Raw genomic sequence first — 24805 nt, 5'->3', positions numbered from 1 at the left:
TGATATTGCCATTGATGCCATCTGTTCACGCCTATAATCTTTCTCAGGACTCTCATATCTGCGGTCTCTAGTCTTTGGTCAAGTGTTTTACTTCTGATCCAGCTCTCGGATCCATAAGTTAAAACTGGTTTGAACACTGTCTTGTATACAGCTAATTTAGTGTTCTAACTAATTTCTCTCTTACTCCATATGAATTTATTCAGTTGACCCCTAACATACCAGCTTTATTGATTCTGTTGTCTATTTCCATATTTAATTTAAAATCTTCACTAAAAATCCTACCTAAGTAGCTTAAATGTTTTACTTGTTCTATACGTTCTTCATTCACAATGCAGTTGATATTTTCAATGTTTCTGCCTATTTTCATTGTCTTTGTCTTTTTATTGCTGACCTTCATACCATATCTATTACAACAGTTATTCAATTTATTCAGGGAATCTTTCAGGCTTCTAGTGGATTTATTTAGAAGTATAACATCATTTGCGTAAAGTAAAGAGCTGGAATTAGCATTTCCAATTTTGATATCAGGCTTAATACCGCTTTCCTGCATAATGTGATCCATAATGAATAATATAATAACATTATAATAACATACTGAATAATGTCGGCCTAGTTGGCGGAGTGGTTATTATATCTGCTCTACCGCCAAAAAGCCACTGGTTCGAATCACGCCGAGGGCATGGGTGTTTGTGATGGTCTGTGAAAATACTAGTGGTGCGGGTGAGCAGTAGATGCCGTTGGTGTAGCTGCTGGATTGAGTAGTGGAGATGGAGAGTTGTAGAGCAGGCCCCCTCCCTCGATGAGTGTTTGGACTCCTTGAAAGTATCACTTAATATTTTTTATTATTTAATATTTTATTATAATTAAATATTATAAATATTTTTATTATATTTAATTTAATATACATTTTATTATACATTTCATTATATATGATACATACACTGATTACATTTTTTTTTAAATTCTATCCTTTTTTATTACTAAAATTATGATTACATATTTACAACAGGTTAGAAAAAAGAGAGGATTTTTTTTTGTAACAATGAAATTCGTAAACATTTTTCTTTTTTTTCTGTATAATGTATTAATAATAGTTACTATGGTTGGTAATTTATTGTTCCTGCGGCAGAATAATATTACTTTTTAACAGCATTTTTACATTTAACACTGAGCTATATATATTTACAATTTGATTTAATGTATTTAAGCGCTATAACTACAGGGCTTAAATGTAATATATGAATATTTTTTCCTTTTTTTTTTCGTTGATCTTGGATGAAATGTAATTTCTCGGCTTTCATCCTCGAAGCTTATTTGTCAAGCTTATCTGAAGATGACACCGGTTAGTTATTATTTATTGGTTTGTTTGCTGTGTTGGGAAGTAGGCTGATGTTTGATAGGTCGGATTTCCACTACAACCATAGGTTCAGAAATTCATACACGCAACATTTTAGTAAAATGTTTTCCTATTAATGAGTAAGCAGTATACGAGTATTCAATTAATGTTCTCTTTACAGCTTGAAAGCGATACAACTTTTCAAAGCCTAACAAAAATCAGAGATGAGTTACTCGTTGCCTTGACGGAAGAAGACTTCAAAATCATCAAAGAGAAAATAAACGAAACAGTGAAGGCAGTCGATGGCTCTACACTGGTAAATATTCTCATCCAAATTCAAAAAACTGTTTTAAACGCCACGTTTATAACTTAAAATTATTCTGTGTTGTAGTGATTGAAATTTCATTATATATTTATTTATTTATTATTGTGGGTATACATTTTATTTATGCCTGATATTTTTACTGAGTGGTAGACTAAGGTTTAAATATCCAATTTCCTGCTTTAATGATGAAATTGGAACGTTTTTATAACTACTTCGATTATTCAATAAGCGTGGTTGTAATCTCACACCAGACAATGAAAATTTATTGATGCTCGAAACCTACCGACAACACCCCAACCGGCTAAGACGTCTATAGAGTCCAACAAAATCTGGATGCGATTCTGTACACCTATTCAATAGCATGGATAAGAAGTGCCATTTGGTCTCACTATGTCATCCACCATGGCCTGTAGAGAGGTTAAAGAAAATATATGACATTGGCAAGAACATCGATGCCATAACGAATTTAAACCGACAATCAAAGCTGTCATACAATATAAGCACCCTTCGGTCATATGGTACAATCAAACACAACTGCAATTCAAATCCTAGAGTACAAGGATACATTATGCGATTTATTCTTTTACTGCAATAAGTACTGCGTTGCTATATACAGATATATCAAACAGTATACCATGTTTTTTTATCATGGTTTTGCCTGGATAGATGAATATGCAAAGCTGCAAGAGAAGAATAACTTATAACTTATGAAAAGATAAATTTGTAATGTACAGTACTAAAAAAATAATAACAACAACAAAAGTATATTCATATTCAAAAGTTTACGTTAAAATACAAAATCACAATGTGTAAATGTTTACGTAATACATCAGGTATTTGGTTTCATGTAGAAAACTGAATCTGCTGGACATTTGCATCTAGTTTGCGGTTGCCAAATGCTTAAATCAGTTTCTGCTTACTTTTTCTCTGCTCAATCTTAGGTATGTAAGACTAACAAGAACAAGCCAAAGCTAAACTTGTGCCTTGAGCAGCACGATAGGAAACATTATGTGATGACAGAAAAATGGCATTTTTCTGTCATCAAACTTTATTAGCTATCAGTTTGGAAGTAGTGAAGTATGGTAATGTCTCTGTCTTTATGCAGGATTCTAAGCAATGGTTTTCTTTATTTATACATGACCTAGACAACCTGCATGCTGGATTGGACAACGTGCCCTCTGTCTAACCAATAGACCATGGGAATTGAGCCAGACAGTAGACTGAACATTTATGGAAAGTTTGAGGTGATAATGAATTTCATCGTCAATTATAAGACTGCTAATTAGAAGGCTGAGTTACTTATAAAAGTTCAGCTATTGTTATTTAGCCTTGAAGGGTTTTCTGTTCATTAAACTGTTAACTTAGTCAAAGTACTAAATGCACGAGAGATAAGTTCACCTAGGAAAAAGATACAAAAGTGCTGAAAACAATATTTTGAACTTAAAGTTACTTTTAGCTTTAATGAAAGGAAAAATCCAACACGAAGTGAATCCTATTTAAAAATTAGCCTCATAATATGAATGTCGCGAGTGAGAGGCGTGATAATAGATCAAAATGTAAGACAATCACTTTTTTTTATTCGATCTCTTTTTGTGTCGATAAAGAAAAAAATTTAGATCCATACAAAACAACAATCAGATGTGCTTCATTGTCCATGATGATTTGTAACTCATAAAAAACGTGATGTAATGTTTTCCATAATAGTTAATTAAATAATTCTCTAAATTAAGATAATTGTGCAGGAACGTGCACCCTTAACGACAAATGCATATAGTTTAAAACGAACTATTTTTGTTGCTACTTACAATTGTTTACATTCATATGACATAAAGATTGCATTAAACATGGGTTTACATACATTATGAGAAATTTAACATACACAAAAGTAATTACTGTTCTAATTCTTCTGATTATATTGAAAGTGATGCGAAATATCTGCTCTTAGTAGTGGTCTAAATCGAAATGCCAATCCGCTTATCAATGTATCTCATAATCCTCGACATTCGGCCAAAACATTTTGGAGCTTTTTCTCGACCAGTTTGCCTTCTCGGTTACCCTCTAGATGCCAGTTCTGTTCTAGGTGACTGACCAGTCGAGAATGGGAGGAACCTTCAGAAGAAATTTTCAACTCAAGTAGAGTTTACTGGCTTCATACGTAGTTAGCAGGGTTTTCCTTCCCAGAAACTTGGATTTTTAATCCGGAAAACAGAAAAATCATACCCTTAGAACGCAAGCAATTAAGAAACATAATGCATGGACTTGACCAGCCTTCGTTGCTTGCATAATGCAAGCAACACAACCCAATACTCTCGGTAACTAGGCTCATAATCTCGTTCACATTTTTTTCAGCTGCAATCCTTCACCAAATCAGTCTCAGTCTTCTTTCCATTAACTACACATTGATGCCAAATCGGATGATCTCTGCGACCTTTACAGGACGCAATATTATTATCCCAACGTAGTCATTCTCTGCTATTATTATACTATGGAAACTTAACAAGTGAATATAATAAGGAAATTAATTTTCAAATATACAAAAGGCAATTATAAATAGCATGATTTTTATATAAAATTAATTTAAATTTCAAAGGTGAAAATGCATGCACTTAATTTTGTTTAATTTTTATAGCTCCAATTAAAAAACAAACTTGCAGCCTCAACCGAAGTGGTGGGAGAGCTAAAGGTACATAAACTTTTCGTTATTTTATAGTAATGTTTCCTGACATTGTAAGAAATGTTATTCTTAAATACTTCATAAGTAAACTAATACTTAAATTAATCTATTATAGTTTCTTGTCTCTAAACTGAAATAGCACTTTAAGACAGTATTTAAAACTTGCGGAGAGACCTAACCTAGAAAGCTTATAACATTACTATAAGAATATTAAGATTTTGCGGCTTTATTTTATTTATTTTATGTCTTTGCGTTAATTTTCCGCACTAGTAAAAGCAAAATTTAGCAACAGCTAAATAGGCTTACTAGCTTGTGTTTAACTTACTTTCGCTATGTATAATAATTCCTGTGCTTTCTCCTTTCTCATAGATTAATCATTTTATGTTTCAATCGTTTAAAGAACAAATCACTTCACAGGATTTTGTCCATTTCCCTCTGTTGATTTCAGATAATAAAATATTCGAACAAGTAAATACTTTCAAAATACCTGGGATGTGACTTATATGATGATGAAAATGATAGCTATTAAAATATAAAATTTTGTTAAAGTGAATGGCATAATAAATAATATATTTAAACGTTCACTTTTATAAAACACACCAGAATCAGATTATTTACTTTACATCCTGTTTAAACTAAGATTTATTATATGGAAGAGAAACATAAAAAGAAAGATAAAAAGCGAATTCAATCAGGTTTCTCAGAAAAAGTGAGAAAATCCAAGTAGAACTATGAAAGGAATGAAGAAATTTTACAATCCCTTAATACAAAACGATTAAGTATTATATAAGTAAATAGATAAAAAAGTGGGGACAACATCTAAATAGAATGAGTAATAACAGACTGTCAAAAATACAATACAGATATAAAATAAATGGGAAAAAATCGGAAAATTAAGAGATCTATCTCTTGATAGATGGCTTGCAACCGAAATATGCCACTTGGCCTAAAATCTATCATAGGAAGAAGATCTGGTTTATGCTGTACTACTGAACATCCCACAGTAACGGTACTTAATATAAAGTAGTCTGCTATAATGACCCTTATTATGTAGCCCTATTATTATTTCTATTTGTGTTCACTGCTGGTTTTGTTTTTATACAGGCTTTCATTTCTTCTGAGTAATTAATATTTTTCCTCTAGGATATGGGGAAGGAAAAATATGAAAATTTTAACACACACACACACACATACAGCAAAGTATGTTTTGCGTATATACGAGGGAAGGTAGGAAATTAATGAGTATTATTATTTTTTTCATCAGAGAATATAATTTATTTTACAATGGCTTTTACATAGATGAATTCTCCATGTTTTGGGAGCTGTCAAACTGTGAGCAGTTTCCAGGATTCTTTATACACTTTTGCTATCGCTGAGCGAGAAGTTGTATTCGGATCCATTAACAACGTTTACTCTTCAGAATAGCATTTTGCAGACTACAAGTTCCTTGTAGTCTGCAAAATGGAATGGTTTAAAGGTTCGCCTTGAAAGCGAAGTAAGTTGTAACCAGCAGATGTCAGATTCGGGCTATAAGGGGGATGAGGAAGATCACTTTAGGCAAATGTTTCAGGCATCCCTTGTGAGCTAATAGGTGTGAGATTGGACATTATTCTGAAGAAGGATGACCTAATTCATGTTTCTAGTGAGATGAACTCCATGAATGTGTTTCTTTAATCTTTGTAAAGCTTTCATGTACCATTCTAAATAAATTGATTCTGTGTGTTTTATCCAAATATCCACAAGCAAGAAGATTAACCCAGAATTTAACTATTCTCACTTGAAAAGTTTCTTCTTCCCGCATATTTTTTTAGATGGTTATGAATTAGCATCGGATTCACTTCTTCTGCGGTGAAGAATTCAATCACCTTCTCTCTCTCTCTCTCTCTCTCTCTCTCTTGTTTCCATACGTGCATCACTCAGAGCTGTCATTTTGAACTCTTTACGCAAGGTGATAGAATAAGAAATCACATCTCCTCTCCATTCAGTGATATTTAAATCTCTGTATCGCACTCGCAATGGTGGAAAAACAAAATAGGAAGCATTACTTCCCTACTGCCATCTCGTATATCAACTGAAAATCTGAATGAATAGACGTAAGAGTTTCCTCAAAGTGCGTATTTTGCCTTAATGCAATTCCTATTATTATTATTCGGAAGTTTCACTTTTAATTTTGTGCCCAACAATGAATTATTAATTTATAAGCATCCTAGTTTTTTATTTTTAATTACTTGAGTTCTAGCATACTGCAATTATGTTATTTTCACTGATTATATTGCTGTCTTCACACTATTCAATAACATTGTCCGCATATCTTCATTCACGCGGAGCACACTTCACTGTATAATATGCTCATTACGCCATTTAGAAAAATTAACTGTATTCTGTCGCGCAGTTAAACAAATAGACTTTATATTATTACACCAAAGAAACTAACTTGAGTGTTTTCTTTCCATCATGTGAAGAATGGCATACAATTTTTGAAGAACACTTTGGATAAAGTTCTTTCCCTACTTAAGGAACACATTAATAAGGTAAGCCAAGTCTTTTTTTTTTAATTCCTGAAAGAAAATTTGCTTAATAGACTAATATATTAAACAGTATTTTTCTTACTATTAAATAAATGTTACGCTGTCATAAGGAATTGTACATTATTATTATTATTATTATTTAGATTTTGTTCCTTTAGTTTATAATTAAGGGATTAGTTTTGTATAATCAGATACGTTTATGCTTCAACACTTTTTTTTAAGTAGTTGTAAGTTGAAATGGTTGTTACATTGATAGAAATGTAAATATATTTCAATTATTAGCTGCATTTAATTTGCCACTTCTGTTGGAGAATATGGTAAAGTTTGCTAAATACTTTCATATGTGAATCAGTTTTCCAGCTATAAAACTTTGCATTATGAACGTTGATGGGTTAAGAACTGGATAATTGGAAACTGCTGTAGAAACAAACCATAAGACGAAATGAGCAACAGTCTAATGTGGGAGCTATCAAACCGCATTTATTCTTTTGCTATTTTCACAACAAAGTACTGTTATACTTAAACGGATACAGTTTATTATTTTTTACATCAAACTATGTTATTTTTAATGTTTTTTTTTTCTTTTTTCTAGTTAGTGGATGAATATCTAAATTCCATAGTTCTTATTGGAAAAAGGTTTTCCGAAGATTTCAACCCAAAGGTAAGCTTTGATTTATAAATTTAAAATTTTTTAAGAATATTGAAAAGAACTATTAAAATATATCAAAAATTAAAAGAAATAGATACAAATTACAATATATGAATAATTTTAAAAAATCAATAGAAAATAATAAGAATAGAAAACACACTGAATTAGGATTCATGAAATGAAAATATTACAAGCAGATTACTGTAAAAAATCGAAATATGATATTTGTTATATAACACACAAGCGATTGATAATCCTTATTAAAAGAATGAATCAAATACTGAATTCAGACTGATCCGAATTTAAAAAAATATGTATGTGGAAACATGTGAGTTATAGAAAAATAATAACGGCAAAACATTTTACTTGAAGAAAACATTTTATATCTGAAGGAGAAAAAAAACAACAATAATGACAATATGAAATAAAAGAAATAAATCATAAATTAATAAAATCAATAATCCCAAATTGATAATATTTATTATGAAATGCTTAAAATAAGCACATAGACATCTTTAATTAAACTCATCTTTCGGAAATGATCATTAAAGGAATGAAATAAAACAAAATAACAAAATGAAAACACTTCGGATCCTAGAATTAACTGTAATACCTTAAAACATGTGCAAAGTTATCAAATAAGAAGCACTAAATTCTAATGGCCAGGAAAGATGATATACTAATGCTATATTTGTGGTAAAACAAACAACAGTGATAACAATAAACAAAGTATAATAAATAGGAATTTATCAATAATTTAGAAAATACATTTGATAAAACCAAAAACTTCAGGACACGCACACACACACACACACACATACGCGTGTGTGTGAGTGTAACTTAAACTCAGCATATGTGTTGGTTATTGTTTTTTAAAGAAAAATTCCCCTTGTATGTTACCTACAGGTGAAGACAATTGGAAAATGTAAGCCGTTGCACAGCGCCTATGTTGTGACGAAAAGGATTTTTTGTGAATACATCACCCAGCCTGTCGTAAGTAAAAACAGATTATAACCAGTTTAATTAACATAATGTCGACTGCATTTCTTATTTTTATAGAATTAAAAAAAAATCCTTCGATGAGGGACCTAATACATTGTAATCAATTACATTTCTCAATATGAATTATCTTATTTTCTCATGGTCAATCATGATTACTTTCCGGTTCAATTTTATTATAGAAATAACAATATATGGATATCCGAGAGGTGGGTTACAAATAAACCACTTGACCAAAGACGGTGGAGACCTCTGACGACAGTTCTGAGAAAGGGTAGTGGAGTGAACAGATGGCATCAATGGCAGTATCACATTAAAATTGAGGGTATTAGGAAGGAACTTGACATTATTAACATTCCGGCAGGTGTTAGTAGAGCTAATCTCGACTGGTATGGTCACTTAAACAGAATGGGAGAGGAAAGATTAGCAAAACAGGTGTTTGATGGTAAGATGGTAGGAAAAAGACCCATAAGAAGATCAAGAACTAGGTGTATTGATAGAGTAAAAAGTACCTTAGAAGAGAGAAGTATAAGATTTGATAATATCGGAGTCTTGACAGATTAATTTGGAGAAAAATATTTGATCAGAGGTTAGTAATGATGTAAGTTTTTCATGTAGTACTATCATAATATCATCTATGCTTGTCAGGAATCTGAGGAGGATGATGATGATGGTGATGAGGAGGAGGACGACGAAGAGGAAATGTGATATTCATTTTAGAATTATCAATGTTTTTTTAAAATATTAAATAAATTATTGTGGTAATCCTGTTTATAAAAAGTATACTTCTGCATGCCTCACCGAGGCCGATTACCAACGTTGTCTGCGAATTGCAGTTAGAATACCTGTAGGCAGATGCTTAAAAAAATTATATGACTGACTTCTCAGAATTCATAGAAGACCAAGTCAACCATGTTCTGAATCAACCAAATGAAGACCAATCATTATCTCCTATACCGATTATTGGTCACACGGGAATATTCTCCAATTTGCCACAAGGTACGGATTTAAAAAGTGTACTTAGTTTAATATAACATATCAAATATCATTGAGCTGTTCTTTCTCCACAGCATAGAGAGATTTTACATATTTCTTTATATCAAACTTATCTAATCATTCTTCATGCTTGCCTCGCTAATTAGAGATCATATTACCCCAAATTACAAGATGATGTAAACATCAGAATCATAAAACAGAAAGAGCTTCAAAATAAACTAAAAATATCAAAGTTGGCTGGACTAAGATCTTACCATATTCGCCATTCTACAAATAGAATCGCGATTAGCCTCTACAATAATCATCCTAACCATGTTTCTTGCCCACGCCATCCGTCTTAACAATGTACAGTTTTTAAATATCTACGGAGCTACCATCTATCTCTGTAAGTAACGTTACCTCCAAGCATAGACATATACACACATGCAGTTAAAATACTTTAAACAATACTAGAATCCATATTCAAATTCATTCATTATTGTCAAATATTTGATTCTTACATTCCTCATTGGTACTTTGATTTCAGAACGGCTTCTGGTTTGGCCTAGGATGGTGGTTGGTCGTATTTCTTCCGGCATTAATAGTGGCAATCAAGTTGTCCAAACATTATTTACGAATGACGGAAAACTCAGAATGGTAAGTACTAAATACTAAGATATTACCAAGTTAGCTTTGAATTTGTTATATATTTTCTCCCTTTTTTGTATTGTTATTGATTACAGTTATGCTTAATTTGCTTTTGTTTTACTCATTTTAGGGACCCGGACATCAGTTCTCTTGAAATGTAAGTTAAAACGTAACATGTAATCTGTATTTATATATTCTAACTTAATATCTACACTCGATTTCTTTTTTTAAAAAATTCTGGAAGTGCAGTTCTTTAGGAATAACAGTTGCATATGCATTAAAAACAAAACATGAATTTGTGCCTCAGGATAACAAATAGTGAGTACATTACACTCCTGGACCTAATTTTTCAAAAAAGTTTGGCAGCGACCTCTTTACAATAGCTGAAAGATTTGTAGTATTCATAACTGCCACGCATAGAACAAAGTGACTCAAGAATATGACAAGTAACTGCTGCCATATCTTGTTCCTAATCCTAGAGAGATTTAACAAGCGAATATTTCATGCGTTTTATGGTTGATTTCCCTAAAGTTGCGGTTAAAAAAATCTTATTTTACTTTTCCAAAGGATCGACTAACTCGGAAACTAATTGAAAAAAAAAGACAAGAAAACCCTCCTTTTTTCGATGATTAGAACTGTATTTCAATTCAGATCTTACAGGTATTGAAGTTCAGTCAACAGAAGCCTTGTAGCTTAGTCAGTATCATATCACCCACAACTTTCGGCCGAAAGACCCAGATTATATTCCCGTCTAGGATGTCAACGATAACCTTTGTAAGGACTTTTCATCCGAAGGGTGGGTTATATGTTATCATACGGAGATTCTAAACAATAGCAAAAACGTAACCGGTACTAATAATTATAATTAAATTCATATTAAACTATACAAAACCCTAAGCTATTTTAGTATAGGAGTGCAACTCAAGATATAAAAGCATTTATCTTTTTTGAGTTCAGGTGTATGATAAAATTTTGAAGATCCTATTTCGTAGCGAAATTATTCTGTTCATATTATTTTGAGATTGTATCTTTGAGCATAGCAGAATAGTGCAGATAATATTTATATATTGATAACCATTCTGCTTATTGTTTAGATGCGGAGTGATTTCCATTTGAAACGCAAATCAAAATCTAATGCTTGAGGATTATCTATTTCTAAAGATAATCCTCTGTAGACATAGAGAAAAAATATTTGGATTTAATACATACTTCGTCAGTTTAATGCTTTTTCCTTATTTCAGGTCCTCGGTAGATGGAAAACCGAAACTGTAAGTATTTATGAATATTTATTCGATCATACAAACAATCAACCTAACCAATATTTCTATTAAAATACCCATGAAGAATTATGTTAATAGCCTTAGGAATTTTTCTAATTTGACTCTATTAAAATATACATAATTTAATATTTAACGAAACGAGAATTTAAAATAAAACTCGTATGTGAATGTGATGACCGAAATAAATTATACGAAACTGTAAAAATGCATTTAAATCGATCCCTTTAAACTGCTGTGGATAAATGCAAATATCTATATTTGTATTTTTAATGCACATGTATATATTGAAACTGTTTTCTTTTCTCTTTAGAAGAGTTCAAGATAGCTATTCCGTTCCAAAATCAATGTAAGTATCTTTATAGATGACTTTGGCATTGCAATAAATTGCCATTTCCTCAGTATCCTCACTCTAGTCTAGAGCACTAGAATTATTTCGTTAATCATTAGTTTTTATTAGACAATATAATATAATGCACCATTATAATAACACCAAAATACGAGCATCCTTTTTCCTTATATACTTTGCTTTTCTTACTCAGGAGAGAACCAGCCTTATGTCCACAATTCATCAATAAGAATAATTATATGCGCTTTCTATAAAATAAAATATTTAGTAATTATAATCAATCACGTATACATGGTATGTGTGTTATAGAATTGAGTTGGATATGACGTAATGGAAGCTGATGTTTGCCCCACTTATCAGCACCAAAAATTTTAGATAATCGCCTATTTATATTCAGGAAACTTCAGCACATAATGAATCCAACACATAACAGAGATTGCAACGTGGAATGTGAGAAGCATCGCATACAAAATAAAATACATAAAGATATATATAATAACAGAAACAAAAAAGCACAAAAGATACAAACACCTATATACAAATCTACAGTGAGGTAAAAAAAAGCAGAAAGAGCAAAAGCAAGTATAATGATTATGATACATGAATCTCAAATTAAACAATTACAGAATACCAAAGATAAAACAGACAAAACTATTTATTACTAGCAGTAAATTTACATTTACACACAAAAGTGTAAATTTAAGATACATGTAACCAAAATGGTTACAGACTGCTAGATATTTTCATTTATAATAATATGAGAATAATGAATTCGGTGTTTAAACACAAGGAAATACATAAATATACTTAGTCAGCCAGAGGATGCAAATCAGTAATTGACTACATCATCGCAAAATTTAAATTAGAAGAGCTAATTTTAGACGTAAGAGCATATCCAGACTTTGAATTAAACTCTGATCATTATATGGCATTAGCAAAAATTCGATTTAAACCAAAGTGGCTTAAACTACATAAAATTGAAAACGCTTATCAATCGAGTTACAAAATTTCTTCATTACAGGATCATTCCCCTTAGACAACAATATCAAAAATGCACAAACTTAAAAACAGAAACTACACATGAATCAAGTGACAAAGAATAGGGATGGGAAAATCTGAAACAAATTCTCACAAAAACAGCAACAGAAAGCTTAGGAATAAAGCGCAATTGGATTAGAAATAGAGGACTACGAGACTGGAACAAAGAAATAGAAAATTTAATAAAAAAAAAAGAAGAAAAGTTACCAGAAATGGCTAAATTCCAAAACAATAGAAGCAGAAATAAAGTATAAAAGAAACACTGCAATTGCAAAATAAGGAAAAAGTAAGGAAAAAACACACAGAGAGAGAGAGAGAGAGAGAGAGAGAGAGAGAGAGAGAGAGAGAGATGGAACAATTTCATAACAGAACTAGAAAAGGATAATATTTAAGCCACAATCCAAAACCTGTAAAGTAATAAAATATATGAATAAAGAAATAAAAGAAAAGATAAAAATACAAACAATAGATTTAGAAAAATGGGTGACCTATTTCCAAAATCTCTGGACAGATGAGAACAATGAAATAAAATTTTATGAAACAAAGAATGACCTAATAGAAAATATCAGTGTTGGAACTGAAAAATACAATAAAGATGAAAATAGGAAAATAGCAGGAGAAAACAACACAAATATAGAACTATACAAAAATGCAGGTGAAAAATTTAATGAAAGCCTTCTGAAATTTTTTAATATGGTTTGGATGTCTGGAAAAACTAACTCTTGGAAAAAGCACTGGTTAACCCAATCTATAAAAAAGCAAATAAAAACAACTGTAATAACTATAGGGGAATTAGTCTAAATACAGGATATAAAATATATGCAAGAATATTAAAAGCTAAAGAGTATTGTAGAGGACACACTACTAGAAGAACAAAATGGTTTCCGAAAAGACTGATCCAGCATAGATCCAATATTTACTCTAAAATTATTAATCGAAAAGAGAAGAGAGTTTCAAGAAGAAACATATGTGACTTTATTCATTATGAAAAAGCCTTTGACAAAATTAGTAGACAAAAATTGTTTAAAGTATTAACCGATTTAAACATACCAAACCAACTTTTACAATCCATTCAAGAAATATAGACAGGAAATAAAATAGCAGTTAAATTAGAACACACCTCAGAATGGAAAGATATATCAAAAGGAGTATGACAAGGATGTACCCTCTTACCTCTGCTTTTCAATATATATATATATATATATATATATATAATTATAACAATCTGGAAACAGTAATTGGTTATTTGTAAACCAAATGAAAATAGATACTATTATTTGCAGATGATCAAATAGTATTAGCTACATCAGAAGATGATTTACAAAGATCATTAAATGATATCTCAAAAAAATATAATATGACGATATCGAAAAAACAAACAAACAAAAATAATGGCATGCAAAAGAAGTAAACCTAATAAAAAGTAAAATACTGATAGATAATAAAATATTAGAACAAGTAAATACTTTCAAATACTTTGGATGTGATTTATCATACGAAGAAGAAAAAGTCATAGACACCAAAATATCAAACTTTGTCAAAGTAAATGGCATAATAAATAATATATTTAAGTTATCTCTATCACAAAAACACACTACAATTAGACTATTTATTGTCTTATCAAAACCATCTTTACTATATAGAAGTGAAACATTGACAAGAAAAAAAGGAAAGATGAAAAACGAATTCAAACAGCAGAAATGAAATTTATGAGATAAAAAGCTGGATATACCAAGTGGGACTGTAAAACAAATGAAGAAATTTTACACTCCCCGAATATAAAATCTGTTAATTACTACATAAGACAGTATAAACAAAAATGATGGATAGAATATTGAAATCGAATGGATAACAGCAGACTACCAAAAATATTATACAGATACAAAATTAGTAGAAAAAGAAGAATCGGAAGACCAAGAAAGAGATGGCATGAGACCGGAAAGAATAATAAGAAGACCTAATGATATTAGACTTAAAAATAAACAGAATATGTAAAATTATATTTAAAAAGATATCTATAATTATAAGCAATAGTGAATGTATTTTTCTAGTATTGTTTAAAGTATTTTAACTGCATGTTAAAATAACAGTTTAATTATATATATTATATATCTTTAATTATTATATATATATATATATATTTATTTTTATTTTTTAATTCTAGAGCTAATTCGGAGAATAGTGCAATGCCAAAACGGGGGTAAGTATAAGCTTTTTATTCGCTGATGAGTTTTGCTGATATGAATATTAACATTACATGAACACAACTGTGCCTAACAGATACTTGCACGCACATAATATTTATTTAAATAATAATAATAATAATTGTTTACAACATATATTATTATAATATTAACAATATGATGATTATTACAGATCTTGTGTGCATTTTTACACTCTATATATACAATAACAATAGATATAATTTCTATATATAATAAGTTTTTTAATAATAGTAATTTTTTTCTAGTATTATCGTACAGAGTATTTCCATAAGTACAATTACGAGATATTACATTTTCTGCTCTGTACAAAATTCTGTACGTAGTTTAAAATACCTTATTTCTTTTTAATATTTTTTTCTTTAAATATAAATACACATATATGCTAATCCCCCATACTTCGAAGCTAGGGTTAGCTTTTATGAAGAGAGTAGGATTAGCCTTCACTATTTATTTTGTTTGGTACTGTTTATGCATTGGGATGTAGGCATTGGATTCTGGTGATTTGTCATGTGTATATAAGTGTTAATGCTATGTTAACTGTTTTGTTATAGATTCCATAGTTCGTGTTTTAATGTTCTGTAGTAGTAGTCTGTGTGTCTTAAATTTTTTGGTAGGTTGTTGAGTAGCGTGGGTATCACATGTGATCTCACAAAAGAACCGTATGAGTTGTTGAAGGGTTTGGGGATGTAAAGAGTTGTTGTGGATCCTGTTATATGATACGTGTTTCTGTTGTTTCGATAGGTGATGTTGAAGTAATTTCTTAGTAGCATTATGTAGTGTTTCAGATTTTTAATGCTGTAGATACTGTGTGTCGCCATAATGTTCGACTATTGGTTGTTGTGTATAAGATCTCCAAATCACTGTTGACAAGATTTTGCTGTGTAATATTCCTAATTTTGTTTTCTTTGACTCAAGGTGTCACATTCTTTCACTAGATAGCTATACAAATCACAAATCTGTACAAACATTGATTTCTACTTCCTGAATTCCTAAATTCTACTCCTAAAATCATTGACTGAAGTTTCTTCATTGTTATTCGCTCCTTCTGCTGGATGTGTTTTTGGAACTCTCTCTTCTTCCTATATTTCCTAAATAGTACAGTCCGCATCGAGTCCCAATGGTAACAATTTCCCTTCTTTCTCTTCCACCTTCTTCCATTCCACGGCAGCGATGTACTGTGGAATAAAAGCTTCTAAGTCTGATTATTGTTAAAACAAAATGCCAGGTGATTATGAAAATTTACATGTTTAAACAGGGAAGATGTAATAATTTGATAAAAGTTTGATTTTATTAAACATTTGCGATTATCCCACTATCTAATGTAATCAAATAATTGTTTCTGTGGATCAAAATTATGAATTAAAATATGAAACATTCGTGTTTGTAACTTAAACATATTTATTTTGTTTTAACTTATTTGGTTTTGTAAAAAAAATACCTTTTTTTTTTTCAGACCTCGAGGTTCTGTTTATCCCTATGGACATGAAGCGCCCGACAAGAGATATTATTAAAATAATCCGCCTGCAACCATCACCTTCGTATAACCCCCAAAATATTTCTGTGGAAACTCAATCAGTTGCCTACAATTGAGAGATTAAACTGTTGCATGCACATACACACAGACAAGGGAGTTCATCCAGCATGTCAAATATACATGAAAAATGATTATCCTCGAGTTGTTTTTCGTTTTGTCTAGTCTGAGTTTGTGTGGATGTGTACGCATAGGTAAACAGCTCAGGAAGACAAAAAGCCTTATACTAGTCATTCATCAGAATAAATTCGATTTTTTTGTTTTGATATTTGATATCAAATAGTTAATCAAAACAATATGCATATGTATTAAATGAAACTTGTCGTTATGGAAGCTAAGCGTATGTTAATCTTATAAAAATTGTTCCCGTGTTTAATTTTCAATTAATAGAAGGAAGTCAAATATATGTTTATATTATTTAATATATACTCTGCTGAATTTTGGTTTTATAATTTCGAATAATAATTTCAGTTTTAGTTATTGACACAAGATGGCAGCACTTCACAGAATTAAATTATTTCGTCACGTTTTATAAAGTATTTCATCAAAAGAATACAGTTATTTGTAAACACTTTCTTGTGTGTACGTGCTTATATTATTCAATACAATTATTGATATACATAAAGATGCTATTTTGGTAAACTATATTCGGAGAAGAATGTATTTCAATCAACTTTTTGCCGCCGTATACAAAGTTATATTTTGTAAATATCTTGATGTATATACAATGATGTTTAAATGTCTAAGGAAAAATAATAAGTGGATATTAGCTTGGTTTTCCGATTTGTTTTTAACAATGAAGTGTAATATATTAGTGATGTGTCCACAATCAAATATTGGTACTTTACATAAATTAATGTGGTTTGTATTTATGATTCGAATTGTTTGAGTCTATTTGAATCAAAATACGAAGGCTAATATTACTCCAAAAGTCCATTATTCTCTCTCTCTGTCTCATGAAGTTAAGTTTGCATCTAAGAGGGGAACAACAATCAGAAAAAAAATAGTAATTTTTTGGGCCTGTACAGACAATCAATGGTGTGTTTATTTAATGTAATATAAACTGTGATGTTTGTTAATAAATAAGTTGATATTTGTTTTACTCTTTGAATAGTTATTTTATAAAATTTTATCTTTGAGTCGAATTAACAAATAAATAAATAAACTATTTATAGAAATATTACATGCAGGAAAATTTTCTTTCTATTAATGCAAAATATGGTCACCCTTCGAAGTGAATCTATTGAAATTGAAATAGGACCATGTAAAACAGTTTTTCACAATCCTATTACAAAGAACCAAGTGTGTGTGTTCAAGGGTCGGTTTACCTGTTTTGAGGGACGAAGAACCCTAATTTCCGGGGATAAAACTGTCTACCCCCGTATGAGACCGGCTAACTCACCTTTAGTGGAAAGAAACCGGATAAAGGTTCCTCATGTCATGGACGGAAATCGAACCCAGGTCTTTCGAACAAAGGGCTTCGTCTATACCGACTGAGCTACGGAGGCTCTAACATGAGGCGAAGAACATAATCTGGTATGAGTAGGTATCCCTTACTCCCCACATTTTGAACCGAGAGAAAGACGAATCGGAGAATATTTCAGCATTAAAAAGATATAAAATAAAACAGATAATGAGAATCAGTAGTTGAAATAATTCAAAAAATGATGTCTGCGAAGAATGCTATAAGATAGTCTTTGATTCATAGTGTTATGATGTGTCTTCGTAGGTAATGTTTGCTTAATATAGTTTAACTCCTTTACTTAACTATCTCTTGAATAATATGCGCCTATAATGTGTCTGTCTTTGTCTTACAATTATATACTTCAGCCCCTTAGATTATCACGTGCGCGAGTTTGATCTACAAAGAGATTGTCTCAAGGTTAAGCCAACACCTTAGTAACAAAGCTTCTGAAGTTAACTTCTCTTAAGGTTCTGGGAAAATTTATTTATTCCGCTGAGCCACCCAGAACGCTTAGATTGGAAAAACGTCTCGGTCAAGAAGTGAACCTTCAGATATTCACGTGGTTAATCTAATCTATTTCTATACTAAATTATCAATTATCAATACCTTCTATAATCAACCATGTCTTCAGTCGTGGTCTTAATTAACAATTATTTCCCGCTTAGATCCGAATAATTTATGGGTGGTGCATCAGATTCTTAGACACAGGCAACCAAATTAATAAGAGAAAAAGGTTTATTTAACATAATGATCATCATACAGAATAAAGAACTTTCAATTATCACTGTACTACTAGATTACAAAGTAAAATTAATCAATATACATCACACAGTAATTAATTCTACAAAAACATTATGTTCAAAGATCGCATTCTTAGATTATAAAACCAATAATGACTTTTAGGAGTTAATCAAGCTGTCTGGATTAGACATCTCTACAGCTCTTAAACATAGCTAGCAATCAGCACAAGTACAATTATAATACAGAGCACATATTGCTCACCGACTACGATTAAATTATCACAGTTCTGTCTTAATTTTAGATAGAGTCCCAAAACTTTATGAAGGTCTATGATTCTTAAGTTACAATTATCTTCCTCTCACACATTACTTGATTAAAAGTTTACTACACCGAACTCGAGGATTCCTCATGTTTGTCCTTTCGATTCTTGGATTCCTTTCCTTCCAAACATTTTTTTCCCTCTATGTTAAGGCTAAAATTCCTGTCAGCTTAGGTTGGTCCTCATGGAGTCTGCATACCGATCATCTATGCCTAGAATATTCTTAGCGCGAGGCGATTCTGCATCCATAAGGCACGCTACTTGGCCACTATCGTTTCCGGAGATGCCCGTTGCTTCGAAAACCTTCTATTCGCTTATTGTAGGGCTTGGAATCCGCGATCCCTCTAACCACGACCCAACACCTCCGACTTCTGCCACCAAGAGAGAACAGCGACTCCAGACAAAAAACCTCCTGGGGGGGGGGGGGGTTCCAGCCCTTTTATATCAATCCCTACCGGAACTCCTCGTAACCCTAAATTTTCACCCGACACTTTATTCCTTTGCACTTGTGGGTCTTGCCTTTTCGTAGTGTCATCCCTGAAAACTTAGGTCGCCACGTGCCGTATGCGCGCGTGACCGCTTGAGGCAACTTACTAATCCGGTGTCTTGCCCGCGTACTTTGACCTTGTAATCTCAGTTGGTGATATGCAATTTACACAGTAATTCTTTTATCAATTCTAACAGAAAATATGTATATAACAAATTTATTGTCTAACATACAATTTAGTAGGTATTTTACACGGGAATATTCACAAGTTTTACGCTAATTACGGTATCCAATATTTGTCAGGCTATATACAACTTATACTAAAATACAAGCATTTCCTTTTCAAGGGTTTTAACTTGTCAAATTATGAATGAAACATTCCTTAGTGAATTGTATTCATTCACAATTTAACAATAGTAAATTATTCCTTTTATTTTTGATACATTGCATTTATAAGACTAAAAGTTTTAGAAAGAGAAATTTTCAGAATACACCTATTCTGTCTTCAAAGATATATTTCAGGTTCAGTTTTACATGTGAGCAAATCTTTCAATATTCATAAATTATGAATAAGTTCGTTATTTACAAGGGACAAATCATAATTCTGTATTCTTGCATTCAGCGAATACGTCGAAGATACGTTTATTGAAATCCAAAAGTTATAATGAAAATACAGGCCAGGGATTTAATTTTTACTGAAAAATGAAAAATATTTTCAATTGAGCTCACTTCAAATGCATTATTTGCAAATTCTCATACACGCATTATATTGACCCTGTTAATTGAGTTTACACAACTGAGGAAGGTCCTGAGAATCTTTCCGATCTGCAAACTAACTAAAGAGAATCGGAAGGACACCCAGAATCCTTCAGATATCACCGAAATTATACTGAGGGACTCATCAGAATCCTTCAGTATTACTTTTCCGAAACGCATGCTTTTAAAATATACAAAACATACTTTCATAAAAACGGTATGCTTATTTTAATGACTTGAAAACTTAAAAATAAAGGTTTTTTTGTTTTTATTTTCCCCACCTAAATGCTGCCCCAAATGTTGACTCTGCTACACCGAACTTAAATTTATCTATTTAGCTCATGGCATCACATACAAAATTAGGTGATTTCAAATATATACACGCATGCAAAACTTGCAAGATTTAAAAAAGAAATAAAGTTACAAAATAAGAACACAGGTCAAATTATCAGCGTCTACATGCTGCAGCCACTAAATTGCCTTAGTGGCTGCAGCATGTAGCCAAACACGTATCGCGTGTACAAGATCAGCTAGCTGTTGCTGAGGAACTTTCTGTAGTTTGTATTAAAGTTCATTTCTTCCGTTTTTAAGGTTCTGATTAGGGTTTAAAAACTGAAGAAATGAACTTTAATACAAACTACAGAAAGTTCCTCAGCAACAGCTAGCTGATCTTGTACACGCGATATGTGTTTCACTCACGTTCGATACTATTTTATTTGTAATTATTCTAGTCAGTTTTTATTCTTGTCAGTTTTGCAGTTACGCATAATTATGAGAGTGTTTAAACCTATATGTAAGTGCCCTGAAGATGCCAACAGATAAGTGTGGCGAAACTAGTTGGTTCAGTTAATAATAAAATTGATCAACACTTGATCGGTTAACCAAATATTATTATTTAGTACCGCATATTATTTGCATCGCATGATTTAATACTGTTACGATTTTACTTGTGTATCGATTGTTCAAGCAAATATCTGAACAGTATTCGGTTGTCGAGTATACCAATCTCAGTGAAGAAGCGCGAAGAGGAGATTTATATGCTCCCAAGAATGTAGCAACCAGCTCACTCAGAATATTATTCTCCATCCTCAGCTTAGCAGCCACGTTTTTAAGATGTTTATTATATGAATAAACTTCTATTCAAAATAATGCCAAGATACTTGGAATCAAGATCAAAACTCCACAGTAATGTACTGCGTCTAATATCATCGGCATAGAGAGCACGTTTACAAATATCCTATGTACAAATTAAATAGCAATGGGACGATTACAGATCCTTGGGGAAGGCTAACGAGAGCCATCGTCAGCCATTTCGACTCACGTCATTGTCCTCAAACTCACGTGATTGTCCTCGACATTTCAAAAGCATTTGATCGGGTTTGGTACAGGAAGCTACTCACCAAACATATCCTATGGTCTGCAACTGGAACGCCAACTTTCTCAATGGACCCTCACTACGTGCTATCAACGTAGCAGCACCCCAGGGTTGTGTTCTTCGCCCGCTCTCTTCCTCTTATATATAAACGACCTGCTCTCTCAGACTTTTAAACCTATCCATAGCTTTACCGATGACAGCACACTCAATTCCTCATTTTCATTCGACAAACATTGTTGTGCTCAAGTATTAGAATCCTCAAGATCCACTATGACCAATTACCTCAACTCAAATCTCCTAGCTATATCCAAGTGGGGCAAAATTAATGATCTCTCTCTTTCAGCGACCTTCAGTTTCTGCCTTCTGCCTCTTCTACAGATACTTTCATGGACAGTGCTCTGCTGAATTGGGCACTCTAATTCCCTCCGCTCTCTTTCAAAATCATTGCTAACTAACACCCTTTTACAGTCCATCTTAAAACTCTTAAAACCAATTTCGTTGCTTCCTCATTCATTCCATCTATTTCTGTCCTTTGGAACAGTCTCTCCCAATCTGCCTTCCCCAAATATTAGAGCCCTCAGCTGTTCAAGCAAAACGTTAACAGACTCCTCCTTTCTTCTATTCCTTTTGCTCACACACAGTATTAATGGGCTATAGGTCTTGTGGCCTTTCGTGTGTGAATCACATATATATAAAAGATAATCGCTTTTGCTTCTGGTTATACTCTCTTTAATTTAGTAGATTCTTAAGGTAGATTCCAGAGTCTTTGTCATGTAATATTGAGATGAACTAATTACTTATGTATATTTGTATGTGATCAAATATGAGGAGATCCTATTCAAGATATCCAGCTGCCTAATTGTTCTAGCTCTTTACCGTTATCCAGGATGAACCATCTGGAGTTGCATCCCAGAACTTAAATGAAAACTCATTATATCAAACAACTACTGAATATTTTACATGTTTTAAGTAAATTGATACATTATTTACATATCAGTTGGATAAAGGTTGCATTTTACAATGAATTTGAAGAATGACTACCTGCAGTTGTCCAAATAGGCTGTATGGTGCTGCCATCTGCCGAACGAAATGTTCATCATTCTGCAGAATGTCACACAATAGCATTTTAACTTTTATCCAAGACCAAAAACCATAATTTTAAAAATAGCCTACCGCGTTAATCTATATATTAAATAGAAATTAAGTTATTCACTAGATGCAGTGAATAATTTAATTTGTACTTAAGTTGTGTATGTTGTCACATACATCGCATCACGTTTTCCATCACTACAGAAAACTTTCTGCACTGATCTAAAACTATGCTGATAATCCGAAAACTGTTCTTAGCGTTGGAATGTAAGTAGCAATGATGCTTCTGAACAGAACATAATTTAAACCATTGATAGATAGGGTGAATTTTCATCCTCTCTCAATTTCAAAATATTTGGTTATTGCTAGAGATATCACGTTAACATTCACAAAAACAATATGGAAATAATTGAAAAAACTCGGTGAGTATGCTTTTAATTATTTTCTTCGTGATTCTGAATGCGGTTTGCACAACTCACAATTGGTATTATTTTCTATGGATCACTGGTAAGATTTTTAGAGAATATTATCGATATTATCCGAGATTAATGGTCTTAATTGGATTATTTAATTTCTCAGAAGAAATCTGATGCCAGTATCTCCAATTTACATTTCTTACAAAAAAAACAGTGCTTTAAAAATCAGTTATTACATTAGTTTTACGTTCTATGGTTTGATAAATTCCTAGGAGTTTACAAAAAAGTTCTAAAATTCAGAATAGGATTTTAAAAAAAAAAAGAAATATCTTTTGACACTTTAACACTGTTTTTGTTAGGAATTTCTAATATTATTTGTTTATTCAGTAATAATGAAGGAGATTGACTCTGTTTGGAGAATGTACTAGAAAACATCAGCAAGACATAAAAAAGCATATCATACCTAAATATTGCCAAGAAGAAATTGAAAATTGTTTTAAAATTTCGTGAAGGTTGTTGTAAATCGAGTCGTTATTGTGTTGTGGTGGTTTTGGGTTAGGCAGTGGTAGACAAGATTATGAATAGGCGTTACGTTCAACACTCTCCACAGATTTTTATTCGCTTTCAAAAATATTATTTCAAGAGGTCCATCATTTTTTAAAATCTTCAATTATGTCTACATTTAACCTTTTAGTATAAACTAATTGAAGTAACTATTAGTTCAAAGTAAGTTAATTCAAGTAAAGTAATTATGGTAGATAAGATCCATTCAAAAATCAAGCACATGATTAATAAAGAATATAATTGTGTTATCGTGTCATAAATATAAGTTAACATTTTAACAAAAGAAAAATGCATCTTGCATTTTATATTTCACATATGAATATCATAAAAATTAGATTAAATGTCCAAATCTAGCGAAATGAGTCATATACCACAAATAAATAATGTCCACTCGAATAGAATACAACAAAAATTGCAATAATCACCATAAGAATATTTACATATTTACATACGAATGCAGTAAATCATAGGAAGTCACTGTTTTGAAAATTATTGTAACCTACCCCAAATGTTGTGGTGTTTTCATGTTATTCAACTTTATATCTTTATAAAGTTGAATATCTTTAAACATCCAGTATCCAATAATGTAATAAACCTTTGTATTGTTATGTGGTTATTTATGTACTGCGTTAGTTGTTTGCGGTGGTTTTCATTATTTCCTAGTGCTATAGCATTTAATTGATGTGTGAATTCCTTTATGAGTATAAAGTTAAAATGACGTTAGAAACAACGGATAAAGATTATTTCTAACAATAATATATATGCTTAACTTTGAAGTTTATTTACCTGCTGACTTCACTGTTTTACTCTTCAGTTATAACTACCTTGATTCCAAATTTTGTAAGGAAAAGTAATAACAGATTACAGGTTTCAGCATAGTTTTCAGCTATATATTATTATTACGTGACCCTCCAGGGAGTACAAAAATTTGCCTCCACCACTCAAATTCACCAACTACAACGAACTGCTATTACCATCTACACCAACGCCATCTACCGCCGACCACCACCACCACTAGTATTTCCACAGAAAAACACAA

At 31.7% G+C, this 24805-nt stretch overlaps 1 protein-coding gene across 1 annotated transcript in view; it reads left to right on the top strand.

The window, feature by feature from the left end:
* LOC150107235 (prominin-1-like) overlaps window positions 1–17656 on the top strand; it is a 49831-nt gene extending 32175 nt beyond the window's left edge. The window contains exons 15-25 of the mRNA XM_090391091.1: window positions 1518–1652; window positions 4291–4344; window positions 6798–6866; window positions 7456–7524; window positions 8419–8505; window positions 10034–10143; window positions 10265–10291; window positions 11376–11402; window positions 11725–11760; window positions 14963–14998; window positions 16477–17656. Of these exons, the coding sequence (XP_090247217.1) occupies window positions 1518–1652; window positions 4291–4344; window positions 6798–6866; window positions 7456–7524; window positions 8419–8505; window positions 10034–10143; window positions 10265–10291; window positions 11376–11402; window positions 11725–11760; window positions 14963–14998; window positions 16477–16534 (708 nt within the window). The 3' untranslated portion in view covers window positions 16535–17656. The remainder of the gene's footprint in view (window positions 1–1517; window positions 1653–4290; window positions 4345–6797; window positions 6867–7455; window positions 7525–8418; window positions 8506–10033; window positions 10144–10264; window positions 10292–11375; window positions 11403–11724; window positions 11761–14962; window positions 14999–16476) is intronic.
* The last annotated feature ends 7149 nt before the right edge of the window (window positions 17657–24805 follow it).

The sequence above is a fragment of the Typopeltis vanoorti genome, chromosome 4, assembly GCF_054136105.1.
Source record: "Typopeltis vanoorti isolate ZY-2024b chromosome 4, IOZ_Tvanoo_1.0, whole genome shotgun sequence".
NCBI classification, from domain to species: Eukaryota; Metazoa; Arthropoda; class Arachnida; order Uropygi; family Thelyphonidae; genus Typopeltis; species Typopeltis vanoorti.
This window is presented reverse-complemented; position numbering and strand designations above follow the sequence as displayed.